General features: G+C 40.2%; 1 protein-coding gene across 1 annotated transcript in view; it reads right to left on the bottom strand.

Moving 5' to 3' along the window:
- The window catches only part of MTPN (myotrophin), a 44,301-nt gene extending 19,906 nt beyond the window's left edge, over positions 1-24,395 (bottom strand). Inside the window, exon 1 of the mRNA XM_064457587.1 lies at positions 23,987-24,395. Within this exon, the coding sequence (XP_064313657.1) occupies positions 23,987-24,058 (72 nt within the window). The 5' untranslated portion in view covers positions 24,059-24,395. The remainder of the gene's footprint in view (positions 1-23,986) is intronic.
- Positions 24,396-25,967: the final 1,572 nt, after the last annotated feature.

Raw genomic sequence — 25,967 nt, 5'->3', positions numbered from 1 at the left:
AGCAAAAGAGAAGTTCCAAAACTGGTGGTTGGTGGGGATATGTTAACAACTGTGTTCCAATTAAAAGAAAAAAAACCAGCCAGATCACCATACACTAACAGCATACAAATAGCCACACTCGTCTGAAAAGTGTATGAGGAAGAAACATATACATAGCCTATCTTGGAAGTTAAGCTCTACCCGTATTACTATTTACACTTTGCCACTTTCTGTCAATTAAAAAAGAGCTGGTATTTAAATAATACATTATTTTTGCAGATACATAAGGATTGGGATGCTTAAGTTTAGGAAGCCAACCATGTAAAATCCATGAAATCACTACCCCAAAAGAGGCTCTAAAAACTCCTGTAATGTCTGACATGTACTAAGACGTGGTAAATAAGGGGGTAAGGGAGAAGGACAAAGAAGCTAACTCCTGGGAAAGCACACAGTAAAACTACAAAATTCACGTTCAAAAAGAAATTTAGAATCATCATGTCTTAAGATTAGGACAGCCCAACAAAGCTCCCCTCCCTTAAGCTTATAAATATTATTTGGCTCATTGGTTTACACTATAGGATTTTTTTTTTCTTTTTAAAAGAATATACCACAGATCCCTCTGTTCTCTCCTAAGCTGGCTGTGGAATAAATTCCTGCCAGACAATGAACTTCTAGAAGGAAAAAAAAAAAAACCAAAACAAAAACAAAAGAACCCCAACCCAAAAAACCCAATTATGAAGTTTTCTAAGTTTCCCTTTAAGACAATGAAAGCTTGTTTATATGCGTAGTACCTAGCAAAAAGTCTGCAAAGATGTCCCAAACACAGACTATGTGGATTTGAATACTAGTACTGTGAAAATATATCAGCATCAGAATGTTTTAGTCCAAACTAACAGAACAAAGATATCCAATAAGTTAAAAAAAAAAGTACTCCTAGGCTCTGCAGTAAGCAAAGTCAAATATCCAGTTGTTCCATGGGTGTGAAAAGCCACTGTAAAACAGACCACTGAATGTTATAAAACTTTGTTTGGTCTTTCCTACTCCTGGTCCAAGACATATAGAAGTACAAAGAGAAGACAAACCAAGCCATTTCATAGGCAGGGATCAAACCCTGGCACAAGCACCTGCTTTAAATGGAGTCTCTAACACACATATCAAATCTTGCAGAACTCTTCATAGACAATTAGTCTCTAGCCTTTAGATCTTCTGTTTATACTGCCCAGGACATCTCCCCATAGGAGGAACAGTGGTCTCCAAAGCAGGCTGTGAAAACCTGGAGAGGTGTGCAAGACAATCCACTGAGGTGTCAGAAGAAATATTTTTTGCACTGTAAAAAGAGCATTTAATTAATCTTTATGTAATCTTTAACTTCCATCGTTGGGCATGTTTTATAATTTATAATGTATGTGATAGCTTAGTACAGTAGTAGAAGTATATAATTTATAACTAAATATGCAGATATTGGTGGTGCATGCTCAATTTTTTCTTTACTGATAGAGGTGCATGATGAAAAAGATTTGGACACCACTCATCTAGAGCTTTATCTGTATCCATGGAAGTGATAAATTAATTCTTTCAGAGGGAGTTTCATGCTGGAAGACTAAACAGTTTCAGTGAAAATTTTATAGGCCAACTAAAAAAACCCTAAACCTTACCCCTACATACAAATTATTCAGATTAAAGACAAGCTGTTATAAAACTCAAAAATATCCTTATAGTTACACTAACGCAAAGAGAAAGTGCCTTTAGGCATGGAAATACCGACTTTCAATAGAATTTCAACTGAAGATACAAAGTTTCAATCTTTATCTACACCAGCTGCCATTTATGTGCTTAATTAAGTCTCAAAGATACCAACTGCATATATAAATCACCTATAAAATGGGAAAGGCAGAAAACTGCTTGAACCCTATGATCCTAACTGGTAGCACACTGGTGCCAAAGACAGCAGGTACCACAGCTGCAACAATAAACCTTTCACTCTGCCAGACAGTGATGTGAAACATACCTAAAATCCTACATAATGTTGGCAGAGATTATCTAAACAACCTGTTCTCCTTTAAGCTTAGGATATACAATCTTGTGGGTATTGATTTTTGTCTTCACTGGATGAGCACTCCAAGTTGGATTCTCTTTCTCTTCTACCTGAAGTATCCTGTTCAGCTAAGCCAGGGAGAGATATTGACTTATGGGGGCAGTTGGGTTTTCAGTTTTGACAGACTGGCCAGCCATGACAGATCACATTTTGTATAGGAAACACACCTTCTCTATATGGTGGCACCTAACAAATGAATGACTAGAGAACACTCTAGAGAACTCAAGTATTCACATTAGCTAAGAAATTCCATATTGTAGCTATAGCAACAAGCTCCAAATGCTGATTCATATCTTCATACAATAGAAGAAAATCTAAGCATAAGGTCAAGATTTGAGCCCCATCATGACTAAATAAGGCAGCTCTGGTGAAGGTGTGGCTAATTATGTCAACAGAATGAAATAAAAGTGGTCTCTCAAGCCCTGTAACAGGCTGAAGCAGGAAACAGCACTGAAAATAAAAATTCAAAGATTCAAAGAAACGAGTTATCTCTCTGTAAAGTCTTCTGAAATTACTGTGGTTTTGAACAATATATTGTTCAAAGACATCACACTCAATGTTATGAACTTGGGTATTAGCAAACCTATCAAGGGACAATTCACAATACTGACCTCTGAGACAGCAAAGTGACCTATATTTTTGGTAGGCTGAAACAAAGACTGTACTAGCTGCTAAAGATTTTCTTTAAAAAACCACCATACTACACACAGAGACATATGGTCAGAAGCCACATGAACTGCCAAAGACGAGTGTGATTTTTTCCTTTATGCCTACAGGAACAGATTCTTATGTATATTAGAAAAAAAAAGTAACAGAACCATTCTCCCAGGAAGTTTTATGGGACTTTTGCCATCTTCTAGAGTCTAACAGAGCACCAAGGTTAATAGTTATGAGGGTACTTTGAAGGAGATGTAATTAAGTGAGAATCAAAGAATCATATAAACTTCAAAATAAAATATACATTCGGTCAAAGGCCACACTTCTGAAAGAAGATTTTCACTTTCTAGAGTGGACCTACGAATTCACTAACAACTGTGCAAATGTTTGTGCAAAGTCTCAGAGAAGAATTTGCCCTTGCAAAAGCAAAGACATGATCACCTCCTTAATGACCTTCCAGAATACACCGAGTTTACTTAGTGAGACATTTAAGGCTCAGTCTGGCATAAACCACACCAGTAATGATTTTCTTTGCAGATCAAAGACCTAGAGCACCAACTATGCAGTAACATTAAAAACCAGTTCAACACATGAAACCTGCTAACTGCTGGTTCTGATGTATCTGCTTTAATCCCTACTATTAAAATCTGACTACAGGTAAAGAAAAGCATTTCTGTGAATCTCCAATTACTTAACAAGACAGCATGAAAGATTTTTATAACACATTGATCTTGTGTCCTACTTCGAAAACTCACATACATGGATAACAGCAGAATATTCATTTTGAAGGACTTTAAATTTCAGCTTCAGTTGATAGCCAGGTTTCAACTTTTCACTGAAAAGCAGGATAATAAAAACTTGAAGCTCAGTTCTAAATACTTTCAAGAGTTTTCTCTGCTTTTTAAATAACTAATAGTAGGGTTCATGATAGCATCCTCCAAATGTAGCTATCACCCACTTTCTGTAATGGAGCAATTCAATCCACAAAAAGATCTGTTCTGACTAATGTCTTAAGTGACTGCTGTCAAAATTAGTTACTCTTGAACTTAATTCTTCCACTACCTTCTATCATACACATTTTCTTTGCTCTACCTTTTGTTGACAATATTTTTTTTGTGTGCCAAAACACAGAAAGCCTGGTTATGTCTCACATCCTTTTCCAGTTTAACTCCAGTCAAGCTTTGGCTTTAGTTCCATCCCTGCAAACTCTGGGAAAAGGCCTATGTTCTTCCTGTATATCCATCCCCAGTTCCACTTTTCATGTCCCCCCTCTTTGTACCTGAGCTCACAGAGGAGTTCTCTGACAGCCAAGCTGCCTTCCTGTCAAGTCTGCTGGATGTCTCAGAGTAATCTCAAGGGATCTGCACCTTAACAGCTACCTTGAATAAGTTCTGCCAAATTTAATTCCTTATTCTTTTGCTGTCCTAGTTAAAAGAATGAAGCAGATTTCACAGACTTTGTCCCTAATGCACATTATGACATCAGCTCATTGAAAACGTTGAATGAACAAGTTTAGTCATAAATTACAAGTTCTAAAGCTCCTTATTTTCCAGGCAGATTATTTAACCACACCAAACTGACATTGTCCTTGAACAGCCCTCATCTTTTCTGTAGGCTTTACTACACAAACTGTATTCCATGCCTCTCTTGGTCTAGCTTCACCTGCTAACTCCCTCCTTTCCCAGTTCCTGCCAGTTTCAAAAGCATCAACAGTTAAAGCCAAATGAGTTAAACTAAACTCATCTAGTGCCATGTTCCATGTGCTTCAATCACAGGCTTACTTCACAGTAGCACACCAACCAAGACTGAATCTGAGCCAGCTATTCACTTGGACACTGTGGTTTGCCAGTAATGTTGCTCTAGAACACTACTGCCATGCTATTGGCATATCACCATTCATATTCACAGCTCACCCACCAGTTTAGCACCAACTTTCCCCTGCGTAGCAGTTACAGTATCACTACTCCCAGCCACAGTTTGATCTTTCCCACCAGAATTAGTGGCAGAATGACGACTCCGATGAGGAAGCTTATCAGTCTGAGAATTAACTTGATCATTTTCTTCTTTCCAGCTGAATCTGTTCCTTCATCTGATTCACCACTTGGCACCTGAACTCACCAGAAATAAGTAGCTGGAATTTACACTGCAGTTCTACTACAGGAATAGAAATGGAAAATTTTGACCTCATTAAATTCTATTGCATAGGTTAACTGTATTAGTAGAGCAGTATCTGTAATACTGGTGGCATTAAAATGCTCTTTCAGATTTAGAAACAACTCCATATCCCCATCTGTACTTATCCCGCCACACAGAAATAACTTCATCTCCCCATTTCATGCACTCCTTTCATTCCAGTTTTAAAGACGGAAATCAGGTTCCGTGCAGTCAGATATCCTTAGAGCGCAGGAAAGCATCCTACAGGAGCTACACTACCAGGTTTCAGGAATTACCAGGTAATTCCTGTCTCCATTATCCTGGAGAAAGATGAACTCACTGTACAGTCTGTTGCACTACTTCCATCTCTTTGCATACAAAGGATGGCTATTCCTATAGAGTATTAGATAACTATATTTTAAATATAGCAATAACTTTATTGTTGTTGTCTAGTGGAAAGACAAATAGTAAAAAATTATCTTTCTATAAAGAAGAGTTTAAGTCTTATGGATAAGATATTTGGAACATCTTACTGCATATTGTGAATACTACATCCAAAGACTTTGTATTCAGTATATTCCCTGTAGGCCTCTGGTCACACAGGTTGTATTTCTTTTGAAATTCAACGAAGAGATTGAGATAATTCATCAGAAGAATGTTCAGATGTTTTGGGGACATAGTTTAAGAGGTATGGCAGTGTTGGTTTGACAGTCAGACTTGATGATTTTAGAGGTCTTTTCCAACCTTAATGATTCTATGAAGTATTTTCAATCAATCTTTTTGTACAGATTTATAGCAGGTGTTGTTAAGAATTCAACTCATGGAAAGCAGGAGTGTCTCAGGTCTTGAGCATTTATATTTCTCAGGTGTACAAACAACAGGTAGATACATGCGGATGAAAAAAAGTAAAATTCAGGCATTGTACCTTTTTGTTTCTTTGTCGCACCACAGTGCATAGCCTTTATATCAGGAGGATCATGTGTAATATTCCTTTATGCAATGTTAGCAAAATCTTCACTTTAAAGGGCATGGTGTAACAAAAAAAAATCCTCCTGGGGTTTTATGCAAGAAGAAACATTTGAAAACCAACAGGTGAAATTCAGTGTAGCATCTGCTTTCTATGTTTATCTTCTTCATGAGATGTCTTTTAAAAATAATAAAAAAAAGAAATTCCTAGCAGATAGCTAGGTAAGCTTTGATACACCCCATAACAGTGGCGGAGGTGTTACTGGACTGTAAAATCTTTCTTACATTGTGATAGATCACCTAGTTCCAACCCACCTGCCATCGAACCTTCCACCAGACCAGGTTGCTCAAAGCGTCAACTAACCTGGCCTTGAACACTTCCAGGCATGGGGCATCCACAACTTCTCTGGGCAACCTGTTCCAGTGCCTTATCACCCTCACAGTAAAGAATTTCTTCCTAATATCTAATCTAGATGTACCCTGTTTCAGGTCAAAGCCATTACCCCTTGTCGTATCACTACATGCCCTTGTAAAAAGCCCCTCTCCAGCTTTCTCGTAGGCCCCCTTCAGGTACTGGAAGGCTGCTATAAGGTCTCTCCAGAGCCTTCTCTACTCCAGGCTGAACAACCAACTCTCTCAGCCTGTCTTCACAGGAGAGGTGCTCCAGCCCTCTGAACATCTTTGTGGCCCTCCTCTGGACTCCCTCCAACAGATCTGTGTTGTTCTTACGTTGGGGGCCCCAGAGGTGAACACTGTACTCCAGGTGGGCTCTCAAGAGTGGAGTAAAGGGAATCGCCTCCCTTGGCCTGCTGGCCATGTTTCTTCCGATGTAGCCCAGGATACAGTTGGCTTCCTGGGTTGCAAGCACACATTGCTGGGTCATGTTGACCTTCTCATCAACCAGCATGCCCAAGTCTTTCTCCTCAGGGCTGCTCTCAATCCATTCTCTGCCCAGCCTGTATTTGTGCTCGGGATTGCCCCAACCCATGTGCAGGACCTTGCACTTGTCCTTGGTGAACTTCATGAGGTTTGCATGAGCCCACCTCTCAAGCTTGCCAAGGTGCCTCTGGATAGCATCCCTTCCCTCCAGCATGTTGACCGCACCACACAGCTTGGTGTCACTGGCAAACGTACCAAGGGTGCACTCAATCCCACTGCTCATGTTACTAACAAAGATGTTAAACAGCACCGGTTCCAATACCGACCCCTGAGGAATGCCACTTATCACTGGTCTCTACTTGGACATCAAGCCATTGACTACAACTCTGAGTGCAACCATCCAGCCAATTCCTTATCCACTGAGTGGTCCATCCATCAAATCCATGTATCTCCAGTTTAGGGACAGTATAACTAATTTTTAGTTTTCACATCTAACTAATTGCCTGAAAGAGTAAGTTATATTTTTAAGTGGAACATAGATAACCCGAACTTTGAAATCACTTAAGGGCATTATATTCCTTAGTCCTCTGAAGGGAAAGCAAGTCTGGACAAACCACACCTTGAAAAAAATTAGCCATATAACAGGGTTTAGCCATATAAACATGATTTAACCAATAATCTCTCACTCCCACAATGAGAATATGGGGGGTATGGAGGAACTATTGTGTATTGATCTTCCCCATATACTCTCCTCCCTTTTTTCAAAGTTTGAGTCAACTCACACCCCTTCAATCATTCTCCAGTATAATTTTTTCCAGATTCATCCATCTCTGGAAAGACTTTAAAAAAAGCCAACAAAAACCAACAAAAGACACCCCCAACACCAAACAACATAAGTACTCTGAAGATAAAAATACTTTTAGGAATCCTTGTTATTCTACTTGCATTCTCAAAATGGTTATATTTTAAATACTTAAACCAAAGTTCACTGCTTAACCTGTGTTTCAGTTGCATGTTCATAGACTTTTCAACTGTTTACTGCTGTCATATATGAGCTCCGGGGCTCATCTAATCCAAAAGTTACCTCTCTAGCACTGCAGATCTAAACACCTTGATTGAGAGTCCTTAAAAACCACATAGCGGAAACAACTGAAAAAAAAAAAACCACCCTAGTTTCTTCTACATACTTTTATTCTTCAAGGTCAATCACTCTACAGTTTCTAAAGTAACTGTGAGCTTAAGAACACTGTAAGTCAAACAAAAACTTCTGCCCTTATTCTACTTGCTGTCACAGTAAAAACATAATTTTATGTTTTTACATAACTAATCCACAGGTCATAAACGCTGGTGGTAATGAGGGAAAAATCAAATACCATGCTTCCTGAGACCTGACTAATGATCTAAAAATATATGGACAGTTTAATTCCACAAACTTCTAAGTCTATGACTAATGGAATCATAGACTATTTAAGGCTGAAAGGGAACTGTGGCAGTTATCTAGTCCAACATCTGCTTCGAGCAGGTTGAATCACATCAGGCTGCTCAGGACACTACCCACCTGAGTTCCATGCACCCTGAGGATAGAGGATTCCACAAGGTCTCTACTCTCAAGCCCTTCCCAGGGCTTGATCATCCTCATAGTGAAGTATTTTTCTCTTCTACCTAACTGGAATTTCTCACATTCCAACTGGAATTGTTGCCTCCCACACTTTCACTGTGCACCTCTAAGCAAATTTCCCTATATCCTGCCTTTGGTACAGAAAGACGATAAGATCTTCCCTTCATCTTCTCTTCTTCAGGAAGAAAAAAAACAAAAACAAAAACCAAAACAACCCAAACCACCACAATTCTAACAGCATCTCCTTGTATGTCCTCAGCAATCCTGATGGCCCGCAAACTCTTGACTCTGAACTTGTTCCAGTATGTTAATGCTTTTCTTGTACTAGGAAGCCCAGAATTGGGCACAGTACTCAGACAGCCTCACAAATGGTAAGAAAGGAAAAACTTCTTTTAACCTGCTGGCTGTTTTCTTGCTAATACAAGCCAGGATGCTGCTGGCCTTCAATAACACGAGGGCACACTGCAGTGTCATTTGCAGCTTCATGTCCACCAGGACCATGAAGTCCTCTTCTGCAAAGCTCCTACCTAGCCAATTAGTCCCCAGCTTGTGCAGGTGTATGTGTTTACTTCTTTCTATCCTTTGTCCTGACTGGTAGACAACCCATTGTCTAGGTCACCAATAAAAATATTAACCAATGCTACCAATACCAATCCCTGATAGATGTCACTGGTAACCAGGCACCACTTCAAAGCTATGTTGCCAATCACGACCCTTTGAGTCCAACAGCCCATCCAATTTTCCACCAACCTTACCGTCCACATACCACAAACTTCAACTTGGTCTCTCACTTTATCCTTACAGTGTCAAATGGGTTCTAGGAGTAGGAGAAGGAGGATGATTATTTGCTCCATAGCCTTTCCAGAAACTGAGACTAAGCTGACCTACTTACAGTTCCCCACACCTTTCTCCTCACCACTCCTGAATGAGTGTGATGTTTACTTTCTCAGATTCATTAGGAACATTCCCCTTTCTTCCTTTGATTTCCTTTCATTATCAATGCACTAGCCCCTTCTGCTGCCCTTGAGATTCCCTGCTAGTTTAAACTTCAGCTGAACTTCTGCTGTCATACCTCCACCCCTGCACATTCATGCAATGTTTTACATTCCTTCCAGTAGACCGTTTTGCTTTCACCTGCTGTGTAACTGTGCACTGGTTACAGATTCCTCAAAATGTACAACCAGGGACATAAGCTGTGTGTCCAAGTAATAGCCTTGAAAAGCACTCTCTCAACATTTCTCATGCTATCATGACCAAGCCTCAGAATGCAAAGAAAGGCCCCTGAAGCATCTTAATCATCTTTATTTTAGGCAGCCTGCAGTATCATCTCATCTATATTCAACTAACACCAAAAAAGGCAACCTGACCCTCCACAGAAAGAGAATTTTATAGCTCACCTCACCAAAATTCTTCTTCTATGAATGAGCTGCTTAAGCACAAAGCTGGAGCCTCAAATACCCTGGTTTTCAATTAACTTTCTTTCAAGACTCAAGAACCAAAATTGAATGCTATGAGTTGAAACACAAAAAAGCTCTCATTTTTTTACTTTTGCCAGCACAAAAAACTAAGCTGAGGTTTACCACTGAAAAGTGCTACTACCTCAGTTTTCTTACTATTGAAACTTTCTCACTATTGAAACATTCCTTGGACTTATGTGCAGACAGCCCAGGTACCTCATACAACCTGGTATAGAGTATTTCCATCCTCCTCAGTTTGCCTCTGTAGTGGTTCCATATGTATTCCGTTCTATAACCCTAGTTCTCACCTTATGACTGCCAAAGAGCTGATTCACATACTGCTGACCTTAACTCAGTTTGATTTGTGTCTTTTGTTCCAAGATAGGTATTTTTCTAAAATATGTTGAAGAAATCTGACAGCATTGTAGGACACCAGTTCTTAACAAGAAGGCTCACTATATAGAAGTATTCATCTGGCCTCTACTTTAGGCCTTCAGTTCAACAATCCCACAACATTCCATATTTTTGAAGTGGTGCTGTAGTTCAACTGAGTTTCTCCCCCTTCCCTGCCCCCCCACCCCAAACATTCTCAGGGTCTAAAAAGCAGCACTGACTTTGAAGAATTAGTTTTAATTCCTGCCAAGATATAAACTTATCTATCCAACTAAAATCTACATTAGTACTTTCACAGGTCCTTGGAGATTACTGATAGAAACACCCCTAAAATGAATTCAGTAATGCAGGCCTAATAGCTTTTCCTAAAAAACCCCTTATTTCTAGTTTACAAGTGTTAATATATATTAACACTACTCAAAAACCTTCGAGTAGCAGTGACAATAAATTAATCTCTTCTTCCAAGCTGGTTATACAATTTTTCTCTAGAAATTTTGTCATGGTAACTGAAATGGAGCACTAGCCTGAAGCAGTTTCTGCTGGGCAGAGCTGAGAGGTTAAATATCTGCATCCATTATTGAAACTGACTCAGTTTTAAATTGCTACAGTAGACATACTCTCATATCAGCTGTCTTAATACAAACCTGAAGATAACTGACCACTAGTTTAGCACTTAAAAAAATGGTCTCCTTGTCTAAAGCCTGCCATTAAACATGCACTTTTCACATTCCTGTCCATTTTTATTAATTAGATTCAAGAATAATTCAAATGACCAGCTTGTAATACAAGTCAGTGAAGCATATTATTTAAACTTTTGTGCATTTTTTTTCTTATAAGAGGAAAAAACCTCTTGACACGATGCTTCAGAGATTGCAGAATTAAGAATTGGGCAGAGAAGATGAAAAAAGATAAATTCCACATATCCACTCAGACAGATGCATTGAAAAAATACTCAATGCAGAAGGCCTAAGGAGAGGTGACAGTTTTTTATATATTCTGCTCGGCAAGATTATCAAGTCTCAAGTTTTCTTGTCTGTCTTCTGATTTGCAAGACAGAATTAGACCCTGTTGCCCCTGGTCAATACTGAGCTTGAGAGCAAGAGTGGAACACAGTGAACTAATAACTCAAAGGCTGGGTTAAGTCCAAAGAGCAGAAAGGGAAGGAAAAAGATTAAGTATTGTAACTTGTGAATTGTTAATGACTTTGAAGCAGATTTCTTCAGTTAAAAACCAGCAGTAAGCTCCTGCCAAAGCTGAGAAATCAACTAACTGTAACTGCAAGTAGGCAGTTTCCCATGGCAACTGCAAAAAATCTGTGCAGGATCCATGTTTTCATTTAAATCCTCTAGATTTTCCAAAATTACTTACTTTCAGTCCACTAAATAAATTAATGTAATCCTGTATCGTTCAGCCTGCCATAGAGAGACTACTGCTCCTGTTGCTCAGTGGTTCAGCAAATTCTGACCATTCCAGTAGTTTTCCAACTGCAGCCTGCGTGGACCACAGTTATCTGAGGACAGCTGAACAGAAGCAAATGGCCTAGGTTTATTGTATGGATAACTACTTTCCACTTAGAGAATTTCAGAAGATCTGTAAGTTTGGGTTTTTTTGTTTTGTTTTGTTTTTAAACAGCTGAGAGCAACTATATTAGATAAGCCTTTCTACTGATTATCTTTGGGTTCATGGTAAGCGAGATTTAATAATGCCTTTTGGACACTGTCAGGTTTTTTATTCCCCGTTCTCTAAGTTTCATAACCTGAAGCAACAAGGAATTTTCTCCCAGCTGTCTTCTTTATACCCTATATGCTTTGGGGAATATTTGGGACAAGCTATCTTTACACCTTCCTCTTATCACATCTTACTGAAAGACGCAGAAACAACAAAAATGTCCAATGATCAAAAAGCAAAATCAAGGTGTTGAGAAGGGACTTTCTTGAATATGGAAAGTTAAATCTCTGTGGAAGAGGCTGCAGACATCAGTAGCAAGTTCTCGTTGCTGTTCTGGCTCTACATCTAGTCTCTATTAGTTTTGCTTGCCACATCCATCTGAACTTCGGTATTTAAAAGCTGGAAAAAAGGCTACTCAGAATTTCAATATAACTTTCCCACTAAAAGACCCTCACTGGTTTATCAAAAAGAGGTATCTGTTCTGACAATAGTGTGAGTCTTTTCAGCTGGCATTTTGCAGCAAGTTCTACAACCAGAGCAGATGGATGTAGATGCCCATGTATGTTTAAAATGTGTATCTACTTTGCAATTCTCTACTTTGATAGAAGTCTCTACTGCTAATGATTACACCAATACTTGGTCTACACAGGTTAAGAGAACAAATTATGAACCTGATGCTGGATTTTGCCTGTCTTGATATGGTATTTAAAGTACACCGAGAAGCTTTTATAAGCACCCCTACACTTACTTTGGCTTAAGTCAACAAAAAGGTACTTAACAAGCATACTTTTCAGGTTTTATTTGTTAATGGTAAACAAGTATCTAGCTTATCCACCATAATCAAATGCAATCCAGAGTCCTTTGTGTCAGTCAAAAGAATACAGTTCCAGAAACAACTGCTAAATGAACTGAACTACTGAACCATCTGTGCTTCAGTTGTATCAGCATTTTTAGAGACAAATAAACCTGATACATGAGTTGTTCTGTAGAACAGTAATGAATACTGTTTCCTAGCTACAGCTTCTAGAAACTTGTGCTACAATCCCATTTTCAGAGAGATGTATCACATATGTGCATTACTGAAAACAGTTTTTCTCCCCACCCCCCTTAATTTAACTGTCTCAGACTTGAGGGAGAAGTAGTAGAAATTTGCATTATTTGCTATTTGCTTTAGCAAGTGATGAAACAGGAATGAAGGGATCAGTTTGGCAGCTTTGTCTTGCCATTACGAATGTCTGTTTAAAGTTTTGTCCAAAAGCACTCACCTCTTAGGCAGCAGCTCAGAGTAATGGCTGCAACTAGTTCTGACAGAATAGGCTGTTGCAGACAGAAGTATTATTATGTATATCAAGAAACTCTGGACAGAGAGTACTACTTTAATTGATGAATGTTGTTGTGCTAAATATTCTATATCATGAACTGAAACAGCCAATGATCAGATGCACTTTCTAAGCTACCTCTGCTTTGAAGAGCTGATAGAATTTGAAATTAGTTATAGTACCACAGCTTGTCTATCAGAGATGGGACACAATCTAAAATAAAACCATTAAACCACTAATTCTTAAGGAATCACAGCCAGATGTAATGACTGTATTCCTTAACTGGACATAAGACTCATGTTCAGTCTAAAGAGATGTGTTAAGTACTGTTTCCATTGAACACAGCACAGTGTCCATTTTCACAGGCAACACTGAACCGGCCTGAAAGGGTTTTTCCTCTAGAAGTGATTGGCCAAAGTCCATGTTTTAACACTGCTGTATTTTGATCTGATTTGGATGATACCCATTCTAAGGGTCTACTAAGCAGAAAATATTCCAGCTCATGTGGGTGCCAGATGCTTGTTAAACAGCAGACATGAACCATCCTTAAACCAGAAATCAGATGAGGTCTCAGTAATTCAGTACTATACCATCAGCAGACTGACAACAGACTGACACTAGCAAAACTGAAAAATCTACAAAATACCTGTCCATATACTTTCAAATAACTCAAGCTTAACATGTCAGATCATCTACTCGTGGAATTCTGAACACAAGTTTGGGCAGATAAAAAATACCGTAGCATGCTTTACTTCCTTGGTGCCACTAAGTTTGTATTAGAGAAAATTTTAAGTTCAAGGAAAAAGCAATCCAAATGTTCAGTAATAGGATTCAGGCTATTTCCATCATTAGATCATTGCTCCAAGAGTTAACCAGCTGAGCAAAGAATAAAAGCCATTACCATCCAACCTGCAATTAGCTGGTAGCTCTGAATTAAAGCTTTTACAGTAACTGTAGGAACCTCAGCATCAACATGTGCATTAAAATCCTCAGTACTCCTTGCCCAAAGAATGCACAGGAAGCAACTGTTTTACTTCTAGGAGAAGAGTAGATGCCAGCTATTGGGTTTCGGTTTCAACAGATGCCAGCTTGATATTTTGACTTCTATGCATGATCTAAAAACTAACAATAATAAACTCCCCACAGTTATGAGTTCTCAAAGTTAAGGTTGTACCCCATCATGAAGATATGAGATGATAAGCAGGAAGATAATGATATCTTCCAAAAATTACTGCTATAATTTAAAATATATTGAATTGAAATATTATAATTGGGGCTTAGCATCAATAGCATGACTGACACTTCTAGAATCTAAACAAAGGATATGTCTAAGGCAAGATCAAGTGTTCTGTCAAACCCAAAGCAATGAAGCTTATCTTCTGAATAGGTTTTCATATAAGATTAACAGGCATTATTTTCCTGTGCACGTTGAGTTTACATTTCCTTCTCACAGCAATGCATAAAAAAAGATATGAAATATCAAAAGCAGTCTTCACAGAATCACAGGTTGGAAGGGACCTCAGGGATCATCTAATCCAACCTTTCTAGGAAGAGCACAGTCTAGACAAGATGGCACAGCACACAGTCCAGACAACTCTTCAAGGTGTCCAACGTGGCCAAGTCAACCCCTTCTCTGGGGAGACTATTCCAATGGTTGACTGTCCTCAGTGTGAAAAATCTCCCTCTGGTGTCCAATCGGAATCTCCCCAAAAGCAATTTGTGTCCATTCCCCCTTGTCCGCTCCATGTGACTCCGTGTAAAAAGGAAGTCTCCGTCTTCTTTGTATCTACCCCTTAAGTACTGGTACATGGTGATGAGATCCCCTCTGAGCCTCCTTTTCTCAAGGCTGAACAAACCCAGCTCTCCCAGCCTATCCTCATATGGCAGGCTTCCCAGTCCTTTGATCATCTTGGTGGCCCTTCTCTGGACCCCTTCCAGCCTGTCCACATCCTTTTTGTACAGTGGGGACCAGAACTGTACACAGTACTTGGTGTCGCCTGACAAGCGCTGAGTAGAGTGGGTATTAATGAGTTCTAAGAGTTTTGTGCCTTAATGCAGGTTTCTGTTGACATGCTGAAGCAGTTAATGACTGGAATCATGCAAAAATAAAACATGGAAGTAAAAAACTTGATCAGAAAAGCTATTTTTAAATCAATAAGAAAAATGCTGCTTAGAAAGCAGCATATACTTGTAAAACATACTCATTAACATCCACAGAATGTTGTGTAAACCAATTATATACACTTGGAGTATTCAGCTTCACTGTAAATCTTCCATCAAAACTTAGCAATATTGATATTGCATTTAAATAATCCATCTACAAAAGTTACACTATTTTCTCCAGATTACACCAGGAATTACTGTTGAAAATGTTTTAGTAAATACAGCCTACTAACTTGTCACAAGAACTGAAGACTGCATTTCATGTTATACTCTAATTAAAGAAACAGGCTTAGTAACTCAACAGTAAATACATTTAATTTCAATCTCCAAGATGAATTTAAGTAACAGATAACTAATGCTTTATTACAGGCCAAATTCAAGTTTTTTAAACCCTGCTAAATAATCACCCCTTTAGTCAAGGAAGAGTTAATACTATTACTGAAGTTATTGGGAAGTTAGCGATCCAAGAAATAAAGATTCTCCCAAATGCCTCACCTGAATACAAAGGATCCTGCAAAGTTTGTATACAGGACATACATAGAAATGCAGATTTCACCTCACAGGAACTATCCTGATCCATCTTTTTTTACATAATGACTTGACACTTGCTCTCAATTGCATTACCTGAATCAAGTACCGGAAGTGTTTTTGAACAAACAAAACCCCTTTTTAAACATTTATTACCTATGGTATTTGCATTCATAGCATCATTAACAAGCCAGTTTAGAAGAGATATGTTGATGGTAAGTGTTTATGGACAGCTCTCTATCTTGTGTCTCAAATGGCCTTCCAGCTCATCTTTCCTCCTTAAAGCTAATCACTAATTTATAGGCCACAAGTGTGTTAAAAAGCAAGTTCGTAAATAACTGGAGTTTGCAGAAAGAAAGTGTCAGTCATTCAACAATAATTATCAAGACTTGATCTTAGCTCATAAGAAACTTCGAGCACATAATTCTGTTTTATAAAGTGACTCCATAATTAGAGACACTTTAGAATATCCTTTGAACTTTGGCTGAAGTATGACAGGCATATCTCCAGAATACCTTTGTAGTGATGTTTCGGTCTGTTCAGTTTATTAGCCACTGCATACAATTACTCTATTTGATTTTCAAAGTGTAGCTGAAGGGTAAGTAAAATGACTTCACCACTTCCCTTTTGGCCTGTAATCGGTGATGAAGACAGAAATGTATATAAGCAAAGACAAAAATCTAGACCATACTCTAATTCTTGTTGCGGGAAGAAAGTTACAAAAATTCTTGATTTGGAGAAACACAACCATTGGCATAGTATATGTCTGTACTGAACTACAGAATTACACTGCATACAAAAGACCAAGAGAGACCACAAAAATGGGCAAAGTGCTAAAAAGCACTAAAACCCAAGCCCTTCAAGCTACATCAAAGCCATATTCATGTGCATATGCATTATGAGTTTACAAGACCATATTTATTTTCTCCTTCCTATTCTCTTTATCAGGATTTCAACTGCTTTCAGGATAACATCAAGTTATTTGTGTCCTCTTTATTAAAAAAAAGCCACCAAAACACCCTCAAAACACACACAAGTACATTCCAGCCAAACTGAGAACTGAGACAAGAACTGTAGCTTGTTCAATATGACTTATTAATATTGATTGCTTTCCAGGTCAGAGAGCTACAGATCTTCACTGCCTAGAGAGCACAACAGATACTAGTCCCTTAAAAATTTAGGAGGAAACAATAGTTTCCCTCCCATATCTGGCATGTGATTGCAGAATTTGCCATTGGTGGTATCAATCAACACAGGCTTTAGCATCATTTGCAATAAAAAGAGCCAACAGGATATCCAGCATCCAATAAATATCTCTAAGTCTTATTAATATGAGCTGTGCTGATTTGTATCTACCCCCCTCATAACGAGCTAAAGCAGAAATACATGTAATTGTTCAAAACTGCTGAAACTGCGGCTTGTGCGAAAAACAACTGTATAATCAACTGGTCAGTTGTTGGCACTTATTAATTCCAGCTAATATTTTTGTCCCAGTAATAGATCTGTCTACACAAGTAACAACTGCCCCTTTCTACAGAATTGCACTGGATGGTAAATACAACATTAAAGGTCGGGCTTTTGCTAGGGGAGAAAGAAGAGTTCAGAATAACTTAATACAAACCTTCAACTTTGGAAGTGTGCAAATTAGGTATTTATTTATGTGTTTTGACACTGCTGTGAGATCCATTCATTCAGTTTTTTACTTGTGGCCTGCACGAGTCACCAACTCCATGGTACCCAAGTCAACATTCAATGCATAAGGTTCACAGCTAACACAACTTTCCACATATTATTCCAAACGGAGGCAGAATACAAACCACAGCAGAACTGTTCTCTTGGACTTTTAGAAAGCTTGGCTCATCACCTATAGGCCCTCCTGTTAAAATACAAACTGAATTGAAAGGCAAGAGCTAGGCTTGAAAAACAAGAATTTAATAAAGACAGAACTGATACAAGAGGGAAAACTGAGGACAGAATAAAAAGGGTGGGAAGAAACGGAGCAGTACTAGGAGTAAATATTTTCCTCACCTCAGTGAGCCCTCTGTTATTCATAACCTGTTCCTAATTTTGTATCATCATACTTAGTAATGCATATGCTAAAGACCACAAACTCAGACAAAACACGGTATCTTCACAGCAGAGAAAATTTGCTTTCGATTTAGGGAATGAAATACGTTAGTAAAACTTTCGGCAACAAAAATTTAAATTCAATGTCTTAGTAAAATCTGATTTTGATCACTCTCTACTTTTTGTGGCAAACACCAGTTAGACACAGGACAAGTCAGCATAATAAGAACAGCCTAAACAGAAACAAATAAGTACTTAATGTTTTATTTCAGCATAAAAAAAGTCAAATGAGTCACGTACTTAGGCAATCTCTTAAAGCCACCATGAGTTGCAGAGCCCAGAAGTCAACTGAATGAAAAAAAAACCCAATCATAGGCCTAACATCAACATCTCAGAAAGATACTACTGCATTTAGCAGTTCCAGATTCATGATCAGTATTATCGTTAACTCCATTTACATTTCGGATGAAAATGGCTTCAGAATCAGTTACCTTCCCAAAAAGGACAGATTTGAGAATTCTGTGCTGTTCATTCAGGCAGCGAGTCACACATTCCACCACAATGCCACATTTACTGGTGGGTTTGTTACCCGACCTCTTCCTATAAACTATTAAAGAACTGATGCACAAACTATAAATATTTGTGAGCAATTTTTTGCCACATTTCCTCAGACTTTCAGATCACACTGGGGAAATTAATCAACCATCCCAAAAAGGTGTTTTTCATCAACCTCATACATCTTATTGAACCCATTCTTAAAAAGTAGCTGCCATGCTGCATTCTTCTGAAAGGTTTTTTCTAGTATATCCATGGCATTTTAGTTAAGAGTAACTCACAAATATGGAACCTGCTAAAAGCTAAAAGTAGCAAGCAACTGTCTTGTTTCATAAAAGAAAGGTTTAGCTCATCATGTTCAAATTTACAAAATGTAAATAACAAGTTTAAGTAGAACTAAACAGTAAACCAAAACTCTCTTTAGCAATCACACTACAGCATGCTCAACAGTAATCAAGAGGAAAGCAACAGAAGGCCTAGAATACTCAAAGAAAAAACCCACATAGTACAAGTATTGGCAGAACACTGAGGAGTTAAAATACAGAGATAACCAAGAGGTTCCAAAGGGGATAAGCTCAGTCCAGCAGTTCCCAGGTCATTGCTAGCCCTGATATGCTCCTGGAGAAACTACTGAGGTATACTTACACTGCACTGTAACCCAGCAAGGATTTCAGGCTCCCTGTCAGGTAAGAGCTTGAAACCGGTTTCCAAACCAGAGCCAATCCAGGTATCACTGTAGCCATAATAATGAAGTGCACTTCAGCATTCAACATAGTGAGACAAAGTGAATTTCAATGTATCCATGGTATGGTTAACCTGTAACTCAAGTAATCCACCCATATGTAATTACCATTCAAGTGTTCATATTCATTTAGTTTGTTCCTGAAGGAGTGGAAGGCATTTCAATGAACACTCAAAAGCAGAGAGGTTACCCCTCAAAAGGAAAAAGCTGTTTATTTTTCCTTTCTAATCATTCTTCCCATGGATGTGTTTAAGTCTCTTCTTTTTCACAACACTTAGACCTTAACTAGATCCCTGACTGCAATCTCTTTTTAAAAATATATTTCTAAACGATGCCTTTGGTTTAGTCTCTCCAGTTAGTTTTGCAGTAGTCAAGTTTTCCGCATTTCTCAGGACGTGTATTCAAATATCATTATATTCAGAAGAACTACAAGACTGTTTGTAGTAGCACAATTTTGTGAAGGCTGAATAAGTAGTTCCTGTTTTCTACCTGAGTTATGGAAGGTCCTCTAGGGATTTGGTTTGTTTTGTTATTTAAAAAACAAAACTCCACACCAGAAATGCCTACCTAGCAAGCACAGCATGTACATACTTTCTGAAACTGTTTGTTTTTCACAGCTTACCATCACTTCAACCTCACAGTCCTCTCACCAGTAAAAATTTGGTGCTTCCAGTTTGGTTGACTGTCCATCTTCTTATTATGTTAGGATAGTTGATTTACTAAACATAACTGTAAGCAACAGTAGGTTTAGGAAGCAACGATGTAGGGGATTACAGCAGCTCAGGAAGTGATGAATTCTCAGTTAAGCTATGGGAGATTAAGTTACTTTAGAACAAATGTTTATTGTAACCTCTTTCTCACAAATACAAGTTTATCTTGCCAAAAAACTTTGTGCCTAGTGACTGAACAGGATTTCTACTTAGCCTGAGAAATCTACTGCTGATTGGAAACATTACATGTACATGTTGATAGAGAAGTCTTTTCAAGCAACTGTACAGCTTATTTCATGCCACTGGGGAAGAAGGATTAAAAGGAAAAAGAGCAAGCACGATTCTTGTTAGGAAGGTCTGCAGGCCTAATATACCCTGCTCTCCTAACTAGTACGTATTAACCCCCATTCCCTCCCTTGAGGGAAGCAAATTTCTAATCTGCGTGGGTCCTCCTCACCCATTTAACTGCATATTTGATTCATCTGTTCCCATGAAAGCTTCTGCTTTCTTGGGGAATTTTAAAAATTTGAGTGGATGTATGTGGGAAGAGTGCAGAATTCCTTCAATCCCTTCAATTCCTGCAAAGACACTTCTGAAGCCAACATATGTTGGCTATATTCAAAAGGAAGACATCAAGAAAAGCAAACAGTAAGAGCTACTTTTTAATCTAGTCATCATAAAAATAGATGGCACCATACTTAACTGCTGGCATAACACACTAACTGCAGTACTTCAGCAGAAATTAACATTTAGCATGAAGAAAAAGTTGATACGATTAGACGTCGAGAAATGTAGAGACTAATGTTTCTTACAAAAAAAGAAATAAGTCTTACAGGACTACTCCAACTATACAAATAAGCTTTCATATTTTTATCAAGTAGATGTCAGCAATGTCTTTCAAATGCACAGACTGTCAGTGCTAAGATCTATTTTGCTAAGCAACAAGGCAGTATCATTTGGCATTTGTCTTTCATTGCCACCCCTCAGAACTACTGTTTCTGTGAAAGATTCTTTCTGAAGAAGTTAACTTCAGGATAATACATAGAAATATAAAATGCAAATGGAGGCTCTTCCTTCTGCCTCTGTATCCTTTCTTTGTCCAGGAACTGTTTAAGTGGCAGAAACTTTCTCTACTTAAAGAGGATAAACCATGTCACCAAAAAGAAAGGTTTTCACGTTATACTTTGATTCAAACAACAGGTGAAACTTAAAGTCTGAGAGCCATTAAGCTACCTTCCTCTTGGTACCTACTAATCAAATTTGAGATAAAAAAAGATATACTAATAACTCCAAAGACAGAATCTCCACAGCTTATTACACACAAGTAAAGAAAAGCCGTGACTGATTATCCAAGTTCAACTCTTACAGCCTCACTGATGATATCCATTTATACTACTATTTTTTTTAAAGTGCCCAGGGTCATCTAGTTCATATTTCAAGCTCTGCCATTCAGATATGAAACAAAATCAGGGGTCAAACCCTTTCTATTGTAAGTGGCAGCAAAACAGCAAGATTATAGTTAAAAGCTGTATTTTTTTTCCAATCAACTAATGAGGAAAGAAGACTAGAACAAGAAACAAAACAAATGAGAAGTTGGAAATCAAGTTTAAGACAGACAAGAAAGAATTTTATGAAGATGCAGAATGTAAGACATATAAGACTGCCTCCCACACTGCAGGGAGAGGAAACTTCTATTACTGCAAAGTTTATCTAAGTAAAATTCCTGAACATTAAATCATACTTAGAACAGGAAAGCAGCAGGGAGCAGAAGCCACTTAACTGATAAGACAGTCAAAAGAACATGCAGCATGGAAAAGATACTTTTCTGAGAACTGTAACTATCAAAGCATGTTTTCCCCTCACATATTTCATTAATTTAGAAAACAAGAATGAAGTTCCAACTAAGGCTTCTCCTACAGTGGGAGGATTTAGAGTTCTCTTGCCTCCGTGCACATTTCCTGTCATGCGGTAAAACATAAGCTCATTCTTGTACTCTTTTCTTCCACAAAGGTACGTGCCTCTACTTCATTTAGTTTCACAAAACCTAAGAGTATCTACCTGTAGCCCTGTAAAACTTAACAAAAATTAGCCAAAAAATTAACAATTAGGAAGGAAGGTGGTCAGTCTAAACTTGCTCATAGAAGTTCTGGTTCCACAGGAAACCAGGCTAAGAGTTTAGTAGCCAAGAAAACTTCAGAAACATAAGTCCATCAAGAAAACACAATGGACTGAGAAGAAAACATTCAACTTCTTGTGTTACTGGCAAGCAGGATGCTTAATGGCAGACGACAGAAAGCATATTTACAAGTGGGGGGAAAGAATGAACAAGATTAGGTCACAAATAAGCAGAAAATTCCTGTAGTTTATTTACCTTCTACATTAGAAGCAGATCTAAAATGTAAGCTGGTTCAAGGATTGTAGGCTTCTTTTACTATAGTAATCTAACCACTGACAGTATCTCTCTTTTAAGGATCTTTACCTCATTAGTACAGTTAGGTGATGCCCTTCAGCCTCTTTACTATAGCACCATCCAGGCTGGCTCAAGCCTCTTTCTGTAGCAGATGGAACTAAGCATTTGACTTTGCGCTGAAGCAGATGAAGAGCGATCACATAAATGAATTTGCTACATGAGCGCAGTGCCACTCAGAAAAAGTGGGAATATAAAAGAAAAGCTTTGTAATTAGTACTGCAGTGATCTCATAGTTAAAAACTGACTCAAGATGGTTACTGCCCAAGTTTTTGCCTCAGCAATAGATATGCAAGGATCCATTAATCACGAGTGTGCAGTGAGTTCTCTAGATACATATGGAATTCCTGTAAGGGCTGTAGCAAGAACCCAAATCTGCTGCTGAAACACTTTGGAGGCTCCCAAATCTGAGAAGAAATAAGACACATCAATGTAGTATCCAGCTTCATTACGTAGACATAGGTACACAACCCTTAACAAACAGCTAAAGTGGGATAACTATAGTATTCCCAGTTACTACCTCTAACACTTTACAGACTAAGCAGAGCATGTGGGTGCACAGCCGCCTTGATGCAAAGTCCAACAGCTTAGCTGAAACTATCAGAGAAGACTATTCAAGCTAAGCTGTTGGACTTTGCTCTTAAGCAGCTGGAAATACTTGCATACATTTCTTTTTGCCAAGAGCGCTACAAGTTTGTGTAACTTTCAACCAAAGTTGACAACTGGAATAGGAAGAACTTAAGTCACCACAGCAAGATATGTTAGCATGTGTCAAGCTCCCAAAGACAATCATTAACTTGTTCAGAGATCTAAGTAATTATAGCTAAATTACACATAAACTTCTGCTCGGATATAACAGTTTCTAGACACTATTCCTGAACACCAGGGGTTCACCGAAGCAGAATCTTGACGTTACATACCTGCACTTTTCCCACAAACCTCACTGACAACTGAAGGCAAATGAAGGCAGACACCCTCCAAATACAACGTACCTCAAGACTTCTCACCCATTACACAGGCATCTACTGTTTTTTTTTTAGCACTCACCCTAACCAGATATCAAAACGCTTCACAGAAGGTTAATGAATTAAGCCTCAACACACCCGGTAGCTTAGCATCACCCTATTAAGGACGAGCCCTGAGGCACAGAGAGGAAGGATAACCAAACCGAGGCCACACATATGAATATACACATAAGATCAGCGAGGCGGGACTAGGATATTGGCTGTCAACCCAGAAAGTTTCACGTACTGCCATGTAACAACTTCAGCAGCGTACACGGGGGCCGGCGGGGGGCAGGAGGGGAGCGGAGCGCCGGGTGAGGGAAGGGAGACGCACAAGAACGGGAGGGCCGCGACGGGGAGGGGAAGGGCGCCCTATCGCCCGGACGCTCACCGTTGCGGGAAGTTCCCGAAGACTCTGTCCCCGGGCGGGTGGCGGCTCCTGCCGCCCTCCAGCCCTCCCCGGCCGACCCCCGAACGGGGGGTCCCAAAGGCTCCAAGCGCATCCCTCCCTCCTCAGCCCACAGCGCCGCCTCACCCACCCCAGGCCCTCGCGGCCGCCTCCTACCTTGGCCACGTAGTCCTTCACCTCATCCAAGTCTCCATTTTTGAGGGCCCACATAAATTCCTTGTCAGACATCGCGGCCGCCTAGCAGAGACGCGGACGGACGGACAGGCGGGCGGGGCGGCGAGGGGCCGGCAGCACCTCCACGGGCCGAGGGCGGCGGCGCAGAGGGCGGGAGCCCCTGGCCCGGCTGGCGGCCGCTCTCCCGTTCGCTCCCTCGCTGCCGGCGGGCGGTTGGGCGGGGCAGCGGCTCGGTGGCAGTTAGGGCGGCTAAGGCTCGGCGCCGCGGAGCGAGGCCGGGCACGCGTGCAGAGGGAAGCACAGCAGAACCCGCCTGACTGAGGGGAAAAACGGTTTACTTGCGCACAGCGCTTCCGCTTCCGGTTGCCATTCGGCTCCCCTCCCCCGTCCCCCGCGGTCCCCTACCCACCCCAACGAAACACCCGCGCGGAAGGGGGGGGGGGGAGGACGCGGGGCTTATGCGCATGCGCAGTCCACCGACTGCCGCCGAACCCGCTCTACGCATGCGCCCACCGTCAGCGTCCCTCCGTTCCCGCAGATACCGCGGAGCTGCGCGGCGCATGCGCTGTAAGTTCCCGCGGCCTCGCCCCGCCGTCGGTCCCGCCCCCGGTTGCCCGGGGGTTGCCATGGCGCCGAGCGTCTCGCTGGGTCGCCGGTGGGGCCGTTGAGCCCGCCGCGGGCGAGGAGGGGGACCCGGTGAAACTCGGCCCCGGGCACCCCCCACGCTTACCTCACCCTGTGTACGGGACGCCGCGGGACGCCGCGGGCGGGGGGCTGGGTAGGTCGGTGGGTCTCTGCCCGGGGTGCTGCCGGGGGCGCAGCAAGGCCGCGCTGGGCTCCTGCCTCCAAACCGGCTGGGGAACTGCGTGTTTAAGCATCCGTTCCCACTGAGGAACTAAGTGGCTAAGTAGCTGTTCTTCAAAACCCGAGGCACTGAACGTGCTGTGGATAATTATCATAATGCTTCCAAAACATGAGCGGGGAGACATGAAAGGAAGTATGAGACAATTAATCAGTTGGCGCTTGGTGGTTGCATCTGGTTTTTGAAACCGCGTTTTGCGTATGGAACGTGCAGCCTGGTGTGTGAATCACGCTTGGCTGCCAAGAGGCAGCCGCTCCGCCTAACCCCCGCTGGCAAGCACCGTCCTGAACCCCCCTGGAGCTAAGGCTGCTCTGCTGTGACTGTACCCGGCCTGGCAACAGTATGAAAATGTACAGATGCTGTTTAAGGGCAGCAGTGCTCTTATTAATGAGGAGGAGGGGGCACTCCGCCGTGCGGCCAAAGAAAATTGGTAAGGGAGGGGAGTTGGTGGTGCCATATAGCTCGTGATTTTTCTGTGTTTTCTTTGTATTCCTGAACCACAGAAATGTTAAATATGTACGGCTTTGCAGATTCTTGTCAGGGATTGAATGGTATTCCATTGAAATAGCTAGCATGTTACTTGCACGGAAAAAAATCTATACCCGTTCAAGTTGGATTAATTACTGGTTTCACTTATAAACTGAAGTTTTGGAACACGTGACTTTGTCCTTTTCCTAATTATTTCCTAAATTTCCTAATTTCCTAATTCCATTTCCTAATATCATTAAAGAAAAGGAAAACAAAAAACTGAAAGAAATTGTCAAGCATCCTTGCATTGTTTTGTAAATGCTCACAGTACGTGCATAAATGCAAATTTTTCAGTGCTTAATTTTGCAGTCTGCAGAAAAGGTAAGCAAATTTGGATTTTTTGAAATAAGCTAAATACAATTTCTTCTTTTAGGAAAACTAGATAATCCTGAGTTTATGATCCTATCTCATCACTGAAGCAGAAATATTTTCACACGTCCCTCTTTCTCTACAAGTTCTGTTACCTAAAGTACATGATTTAGTCAGATGTTTCTTCCCTTCTACCCGATACATGCCTTTTCTAGAGGTACACTTATCAGTTACTTTCAGGGCCCAAATTCTAAATGGCTTTTG

Source organism: Phalacrocorax carbo, chromosome 1, assembly GCF_963921805.1.
Source record: "Phalacrocorax carbo chromosome 1, bPhaCar2.1, whole genome shotgun sequence".
In the NCBI taxonomy this organism is placed as follows: Eukaryota; Metazoa; Chordata; class Aves; order Suliformes; family Phalacrocoracidae; genus Phalacrocorax; species Phalacrocorax carbo.
The sequence above is the reverse complement of the archived record's forward strand: the minus strand, read 5'-3'. Positions and strand labels throughout refer to the sequence as shown.